Genomic DNA, 8968 nt, shown 5'->3' with positions numbered 1-8968 from the left:
ACCTGGGTGGAGGACTCCTCTGCCGCAGGGAGGCCGCAGAGTCCTCTGTCCATGTGGACTTTGTCCCTGGGCTGACGCGGCTGTCTGCTGGAGGCTAAAGCTGGAGGCACAGGCGGGCTGCGAGGCCGGGGTCCTGAGGACGACAGAGCCAGTGGGGCTGCAGCTCTGAGCAGATGGCCCCTCGCCCCGGGCCCTGAGCCCGTGTGTCCAGCTGCAGGCGTGCTCAGGTGAGCCAGTAGGCGATGGGGGAGGCGCCCTGGGCAGGGATCGGGGGTGCTGACTCCTCCGAGAGCCCGACCTTCTGGGAGCACTCTGCCCACACTCTAAGCCTGGCAAGAGCTGGGTTCATCGTTCTGACTCTCCTCCTGAATTCCAATGGACTCTCTCCATGCGGCAGTCACTGGATGGCTTCTTTATCCCCGATGGTGTCCTTTTCCACTGACCCAGCTCTCCTGACCACCTCACCCCGCCTCCACCATACAGGAAGATGGCACCCGGTTCCTGCAGATGCCCCCCAGAGCTAAGTCCACCCCTGGTCTGGCTTCAGATGTCTACAGTCCTCCTGAATTGATGACCTGTGATCCAGGCGACAAGAACCTGGGGGAATTATTATTCCTGCGGGAAGGCCCCGCTCCCCACTAGGCCCCAAGCCTGCTGTGTGAGGCTCAGTCTCACCTGGAACCCTCTTCATTTCTCCCCGATCCTCAGCCCCCAACCCCAGAGGCATCCCCTGCCCCTTTCACAGGCCCTGTCACTTCCCAGGGGGATGGGGTGTGTGGGAGGGCAAGCCTGCCCCCCCGAGCCTAGGCCGCTGACTATGCCTTGCTCTGGGTCACCTCTCCCCTGGCTCTCAGAGCTCCCTGGTCCCTGGGGATGGGTTGGGGTGATGACAAGTGGATGGACTCTCAGGTCATACCTGTCCCTTCCCTAAGGAAATGACCCTTAACCCCGACACTTGGCCAGACCCAGAAAGCACTTCAGACATGTTGGCTGATAAATGAGAAGGCCTTTATTCAGGAGAAGCAGGAACAGGGAGGCAGGAGAGGCCCCTGGTGTGAGGCGACCTGGGCGGGGCTCAGCGGTCCATGGAGAGGTGGGGGAGGGGGTGTGGGCCAGAGGGCCCGCGAGGGTGGGGGTCCAGGGCCCTAAGAACACGCTGAGGGCTTCACTGTCTTCGTCACGGTGCTCCCCTCGTGCGTGACCTCGCAGCTGTAACCGCTTTTCTATTTCTAGTCGGTGCCCGTCAGGCTCAGGTAGCTGCTGGCCGCGTACTTGCTGTTGCTCTGTTTGGAGGCCCGGGTGGTCTCCACGTTGCGGGTGATGGTGCTGCCGTCTGCCTTCCAGGCCACGGTCACGCTACCCGGGTAGAAGTCGCTGATGAGACACACCAGGGTGGCCTTGTTGGCAGTGAGCTCCTCCGTGGAGGGCGGAAACAGGGTGACCGAGGGTGCGGATTTGGGCTGACCCGTGTGGACAGAGGAGAGGGTGTAAGACGCCGGGGAGGTTCTGACCTTGTCCCCACGGTAGCCCTGTTTGCCTTCTCTGTGCCCTCCGACCCTTGCCCTCAGCCCCTGGGCGGCAGACAGCCCCTCAGAAGCCGTTGCAATCCACTCTCCAAGTGACCAGCCAAACGTGGCCTCAGAGTCCCCGGCTGCGACCAGGGCTGCTCTCCTCTGTCCTCCTGGCCCCGGGAGTCTGTGTCTGCTCTTGGCACTGACCCCTTGAGCCCTCAGCCCCTGCCAGACCCCTCCGTGACCTTCCGCTCATGCAGCCCAGGTGCCTCCTCCGTGAACCCGGGTCCCCCCGCCCACCTGCCAGGACGGTCCTGATGGGAGACGTGGGGACAAGCGTGCTAGGGTCATGTGCGGAGCCGGGCCCGGGCCTCCCTCTCCTCGCCCAGCCCAGCCTCAGCTCTCCTGGCCAAAGCCCGGGGCTCCTCTGAGGTCCTGCCTGTCTACCGTCCGCCCTGCCTGAGCGTAGGGCCCCTCGCCTCACCTGCCTTCAGGGGACGGTGCCCCCACACAGCACCTCCAAAGACCCCGATTCTGTGGGAGTCAGAGCCCTGTTCATATCTCCTAAGTCCAACGCTCGCTTCGAGGCCAGCGGAGGCCGACCCTCGGACAGGTGTGACCCCTGGGTCCCAGGGGATCAGGTCTCCCAGACTGACGAGTTTCTGCCCCATGGGACCCGCTCCTTTCTGACCGCTGTCCTGAGATCCTCTGGTCAGCTTGCCCCTTCTCAGCTGTGTCCACCCGGCCCCTCAGCCCAGAGCGGGCGAGACCCCTCTCTCTCTGCCCTCCAGGGCCTTCCCTCAGGCTGCCCTCTGTGTTCCTGGGGCCTGGTCATAGCCCCCGCCGAGCCCCCAAGCTCCTGTCTGGCCTCCCGGCCGGGGCATGCAGCTCACAGCACAGAGCCCGGGGCTTGGAGATGCCCCTAGTCAGCATCAGCCTCTGGCCCGCACCCCAGCGTCTGCCCTGCAAGAGGGGAACAAGTCCCTGCATTCCTGGACCAAACACCAGCCCCAGCGCCCCGAATGGCCCCATCGGACGGTCGGCCACTGGACGCTCCTGCTGGTTACCCCAAGACCAACCCGCCTCCCCTCCCGGCCCCACGGAGAAAGGTGGGGATCGGCCCTTAAGGCCGGGGGGACAGAGAGGAAGCCGCCCCCAGAGCAAGAGAAGTGACTTTCCCGAGAGAGCAGAGGGTGAGAGAGGCTGGGGTAGGGGTGAGAACCACTTACCCAGGACGGTGACCCAGGTCCCGCCGCCTAGGACAAAATACAGAGACTAAGTCTCGGACCAAAACCCGCCGGGCCAGCGCCTGGGGCCTGTCCCCCGGGGGGGCTGGGCCGAGCGGGAACCTGCTGGGCGTGACGGGCGCAGGGCTGCAGCCGGTGGGGCTGTGTCCTCCGCTGAGGGGTGTTGTGGAGCCAGCCTTCCAGAGGCCAGGGGACCTTGTGTCCTGGAGGTGCCCTGTGCCCAGCCCCCTGGCCGAGGCAGCAGCCACACACGCCTTGGGGTCACCCAGTGCCCCCTCACTCGGAGGCTGTCCTGGCCACCACTGACGCCTCAGCGCTGATGGAGACGTGGAGCGCCGCGTCTGTGCGGGGCGGCAGAGGAGTACCGGCCTGGCTTGGACCTGCCCAGCCGCTCCTGGCCTCACTGTAAGGCCTCTGGGTGTTCCTTCCCCACAGTTCCTCACAGTCCAGCCAGGCAGCTTCCTTCCTGGGGCTGTGGACACCGGGCTATTCCTCAGGCCCCAAGTGGGGAACCCTGCCCTTTTTCTCCACCCATGGAGATGCAGTTCAGTTTGTTCTCTTCGATGAACATTCTCTGCTGTCAGATCACTGTCTTTCTGTACATCTGTTTGTCCATCCATCGATCCAACATCCATCCATCCATCCATCACCCAGCCATCCGTCAGCCAACATCCATCCTTCCATCCATCATCCATCCATCTGTCATCCATCCATCCTTCCATCCATTGTCCATCCATCTGTTCATCTTGCATCTGTCTGTCCAACAGTGGCCATCAAGCACCCGTCTGCCAAGCCCTGTGTCATATGCTGGGACTTGGTGGGGGGAGCCCTCGCCCTCCCACCCCATCTCTTCCTGAAACTTCTGGGGTCAAGTCTAACAAGGTCCCATCCCGTCTAGTCTGAGGTCCCCCCGCAGCCTCCTCTTCCACTCTCTCTGCCTCTGACCCACACTGTGCACTCGGACGACCGCCCAGGGCCCTCGCATCCCTGTTTCCTTCCTGACCTCTTTTTTTTGGCTCTGTATTTATACACATTCTGCCTCCTAGAGACGTCTCAGCTTGACTGTCCCACAGACGCCTCAGACTCAGCATCTTCCATCGAAACTGCTCCCAGGTCCTTGCAGACCTGGTCCCCCGCATTGTTCTCAATTCGGTAGATTTCTCCACAAGCCAGAGGCCTGGACTCATCCCATAATGCCTGCCCCTCATTGAGTCAGCCTCTGTGTCCTACCATAACAAAACATACCCTTAAAAATCTCAGAAGAACAAAAAAAGCACCCAGATTGCACTGTCAGAGTTTATGATGACAAGAATCCTCAGTTCAGTTCAGTCACTCAGTCGTGTCCGACTCTTTGCGACCCCATGAATCGCAGCACGCCAGGCCTCCCTGTCCATCACCAACTCCCGGAGTTCACTCAGACTCACGTCCATCGAGTCAGTGATGCCATCCAGCCATCTCATCCTCTCTCGTCCCCTTCTCCTCCTGCCCCCAATCCCTCCCAGCGTCAGAGTTTTTTCCAATGAGTCAACTCTTCGCGTGAGGTGACCAAAGTACTGGAGTTTCAGCTTCAGCATCATTCCTTCCAAAGAAATCCCAGGGCTGATCTCCTTCAGAATGGACTGGTTGGATCTCCATGCAGTCCAAGGGACTCTCATGAGTCTTCTCCAACATCACAGTTCAAAAGCATCCATTCTTCGGCGCTCAGCCTTCTTCACAGTCCAACTCTCACATCCATACATGACCACAGGAAAAACCATAACCTTGACTAGATGCACCTTTGTTGGCAAAGTAATGTCTCTGCTTTTGAATATGCTATCTAGGTTGCTCATAACTTTCCTTCCAAGAAGTAAGTGTCTTTTAATTTCATGGCTGCAATCAACATCTGCAGTGATTTTGGAGCCCCAAAAAATAAAGTCTGCCACTGTTTCCACTGTTTCCCCATCTATTTCCCATGAAGTGATGGGACCAGATGCCATGATCTTTGTTTTCTGAATGTTGAGCTTTAAGCCAACTTTTCACTCTCCACTTTCACTTCAAGAGGCTTTTTAGTTCCTCTTCACTTTCTGCCATAAGGGTGGTGTCATCTGCATATCTGAGGTTATTGATATTTCTCCTGGCAATCTTGATTCCAGTTTGTGTTTCTTCCAGTCCAGCGTTTCTCATGATGTACTCTGCATATAAGTTAAATAAGCAGGGTGACAATATACAGCCTTGACGTACTCCTTTTCCTATTTGGAACCAGTCTGTTGTTCCATGTCCAGTTCTAACTGTTGCTTCCTGACCTGCATACAGATTTCTCAAGAGGCAGGTCAGGTGGTCTGGTATGCCCATCTCTTTCAGAATTTTCCACAGTTTATTGTGATCCACACAGTCAAAGGCTTTGGCATAGTCAATAAAGCAGAAATAGATGTTTTTCTGGAATCCTCTTGCTTTTTCGATGATCCAGCGGATGTTGGCAATTTGATCTCTGGTTCCTCTGCCTTTTCTAAAACCAGCTTGAACATCAGGAAGTTCACGGTTCATGTATTGCTGAAGCCTGGCTTGGAGAATTTTGAGCATTCCTTTGCTAGCGTGTGAGATGAGTGCAATTGTGCGGTAGTTTGAGCATTCTTTGGCATTGCCTTTCTTTGGGATTGGAATGAAAACTGACCTGTTCCAGGCCTGTGGCCACTGTTGAGTTTTCCCAATTTGATGGCATATTGAGTGCAGCACTTTCACAGCATCATCTTTCAGGATTTGAAATCGCTCCACTGGAATTCCATCACCTCCATTAGCTTTGTTCGTAGTGATGCTTCCTAAGGCCCACTTGACTTCACATTCCAGGATGTCTGGCTCTAGATGAGTGATCACACCATCGTGATTATCTTGGTCGTGAAGATCTTTTTTGTACAGTTCTTCTGTGTATTCTTGCCACCTCTTCTTAATATCTTCTGCTTCTGTTAGGTCCATACCATTTCTGTCCTTTATCGAGCCCTCACCTCCCTACGTAGAGAATCTAAGTAGGAAGGTAACCCGTACTGCACTGGGTCCAGCATTCTTTTAATTCAACAGTGGAACTTTTGGGTCATGATTGTGTTTAAGGAATGCACATACGATTTTTGAAGCAAAATTTAACAGGACAGCAATGTAAATTCAGCACTTATTTCTGATTAAAGAAAGCAAATATCCAGCCTGTTACTAAGTTAATTAACTAAAGAAACATCCTCAACTTAATAAACAGTATCTCCTGAAACTTACAGCATGCTTCACATTTAAAGGCAAAACCATTTTAGAGGCCAGGGTTCCCACGCTTACTTTTATTATTTAATATATGCTACAGATTCAAGCCCATGACACAAAATGGGGGGAAGAGTGTGAGTGTTAGGAAAAATGAGATAAAATTGGTTTTTGCAGGTGATGGGCTAGTTTACTTAAAAAAAAAAAAAAACAAGCTCAAGATGAACTGAAGGACTATTAGAACTGGTACAAGAGTTAACCTGTGATCGAATACAAGCAGGCTGGGCAAAACTCAGCAGGTTTTCTTCTATACAGGCAGTAATGATTGAGAATACGAAATGGCGGAAGCGCTTACAACCTCGATAACAGTTCTATTAAAAGCCCTAGGAATAAACTTAACACGGAATGTACAAGATCTGTGAGGATAAAATACAGCACAACCTAATGAACGGACACAGCAGCAAAGACATCAGTTCCCCTCAAGTGAACCCAGGTACTCCATAAAATTACAAGCACAACATCAAAGGAATAATTTTGGGCTTCCCTGGTGGTCCCGTGGCTGAGACTCCAAGCTCACAATGCAGGGGGCCTGGGTTTGACCCCTGGTCAGGAAGCTAGAACCCACGTACTGCAACTAAGAGTCTGTAAGTCACAACTAAAGGTCCAGAGTGCTGCAGCTCAGACCCGGCATGGCCAAATAAATAAATATTAAAAAAAATCAGTGAGCCAGGTCCAAAGTCCAACAGTAAGAATAATCGTGGAGCTCAGTTCAGTTCAGTCGCTCAGTCGTGTCCGACTCTTTGTGACCCCACGAACTGCAGCACGCCTGGCTTCCCTGTCCACCACCAACTCCCAGAGCTTACTCAAACTCACATCCACTGAGTCGGTGATGCCACCCAACCATCTCATCTCAGTGGTGGAGAACAGACACAGATATTTTGATTGAGAATAACACCGGCGGATTGTTCTCTAGCAGGTACCAAAACACACTGTAAAGCTACCATCATTAAAACATGGTGGAAGGGAGGTGGGAACTGATGGTTAGAACCACAGCGAGGATGTGATACGTCAGTAATTCAGCATTTGATCAAAGTTGTGTTTGTATTCAAGCAATACAGAACGACTGGTTTCCCATTTTGAAAATATATAAGGATACATTTCTACCAACACAAAAATAAATTTCAGGTGAAGTAAAAATAAGCACCAAAACAATAGAAGTACCTGAATAAAATTTAAAAAAAAAATCAAAATAGAAATGTCTTTCCTATGCTTGCCACAGCTCACAAACACCATAAAGAAAAACAACCGATCTGACATGTAAAAATTAAAAAGCCTTAGTGTTGAAAGACCCCACAGATGAAACTGAAAAATAGATCAGGGAAACATATTTAGCACATACATACTTAACGAGGGGTTACTATCCCAAATGGATGAAGAGTTTCTATAAAGTACAACCAACCGAACAAAAAATAAACCAGACAAAATTACAACCGGTACATTCACAGAAGAAATAAAGTCAGTCAATAAAAATATGAAAGGAAAATAAACTTCACCAACAATCAAGCAAACGGCAAACAGTTTTGTTCTCATTTTTGCTCTTCAGACGCGCAAAATAAAAAAGATCCAAATGTCACATTATTGGTGAGAATGGAGAGGAAAAATGCGAAAATAAAAAAAGATCCAAACGTCACATCATTGCGAGAACGGAGAGGAAAAACGCGAAAATAAAAACAGATCCAAACGTCACATCATTGCGAGAATGGAGAGGAAAAAGCACTGTCCCTGGCTGCAGGGAACGGGAGCTGGAGCAGACTTTTGGGAGGACCGTTGGCGTCTCCTATGAAAATTCCAAAGCCTGTTCTCTCTGACCCAGCACCCCATTTTTAGGCATCTTTCCAGGGACACAAAGCGTACAAAGTACAGGCACATAGCTACGCACGTGGGGGTTTCCACGTAGCATCTCTCGTAATTTACGTTTTGTAGTGGAAACACCCCAAACGTCCATTAATAGGCGAATGATTAAAGACACGCTGCTTCCTCCAAACTTTGAATTCATACAGAGCCATTCAGAGAACATGCGGGATCCATGTGGGCTGATACAGAAAATCTCAACAGACTGAATAGGTAGTTGCAGGCTCATAGGCAGAGTATGAGTCCGTTTTGAAAACTAAAATCCCAGCACCATTAGCCGTGTGTGTGAGTTTTCAGGGACATACATGCCTAGGAGAAAGGCCAGAAGTGTACAGACCCACATGACACTGTCTCTCGCTGGAGGATGGGTTTTAGGGTAAGACGTGTGGTTGGTGAGCAGAAACTCTCAATTTTTACTTTATACGCTTCTGTGCTCAATCTTTTTTAAAAGCACGTTATTCTGGTATTAAAAAGTATTGTAGAAGATAAAATTACATGTATATCTTCTTGTGAACATTTTCATAACTTTTTTATAGTTTATAATTTTATTATTATATTTCATACAATTATAACTTTATAAAATTATAAAGCAAAAATTAAAAAATCTGGCTAGAGACACATTATTGTCATATTTCTATGTTTTCTGACAAGCTTTTGAAAGTGCACGCATGCTTTAAAAACCCAACTTCAGAAATATCATTTTGGAAGTTTGTGTTAGGATTCCTTACGGTGGATGTGCCATGCTGTGCTTCATCACACCCTTTCTGTTGGATATTCAGGTTATTTCCGGTTTTCTCCCATCATTAACGAGTTGAGTTCCTGGCTTGTAAACCTTTGGTCACATCTTTTTGATTGTTCCCCCGCCCCCAGATGAATTCCTAAAAGCGAAATTACGCAATTTTAAAGAAATGTGCTTTCTTTTATGACTTGCTGCATATTGCCGAAAAGGGTGCACATTTTAGATTTTTGTAGCCAGTTCACGACAGTGCCTGTTCCTCCCCGACAGCCCTCTGACTACGTCACTGTAAATTCGCCTGCGGATTCCATGGGCGATCTCGGTGCCTGATCACCTAGGACCGTCCC

General features: G+C 51.2%; 1 protein-coding gene across 1 annotated transcript in view; it reads right to left on the bottom strand.

The window, feature by feature from the left end:
* The window catches only part of LOC104980256 (immunoglobulin lambda-like polypeptide 5), a 31464-nt gene that overhangs the window by 5658 nt on the left and 16838 nt on the right, over positions 1 to 8968 (bottom strand). Inside the window, exons 3-4 of the mRNA XM_010828879.1 lie at positions 3062 to 3074; positions 2741 to 2786 (exon numbers count right to left, since the gene is read on the bottom strand). Of these exons, the coding sequence (XP_010827181.1) occupies positions 2741 to 2786; positions 3062 to 3074 (59 nt within the window). The remainder of the gene's footprint in view (positions 1 to 2740; positions 2787 to 3061; positions 3075 to 8968) is intronic.

Source organism: Bison bison, unplaced genomic scaffold (assembly GCF_000754665.1).
Source record: "Bison bison bison isolate TAMUID 2011002044 unplaced genomic scaffold, Bison_UMD1.0 scf7180017864495, whole genome shotgun sequence".
NCBI classification, from domain to species: domain Eukaryota; kingdom Metazoa; phylum Chordata; class Mammalia; order Artiodactyla; family Bovidae; genus Bison; species Bison bison.
This window is presented reverse-complemented; position numbering and strand designations above follow the sequence as displayed.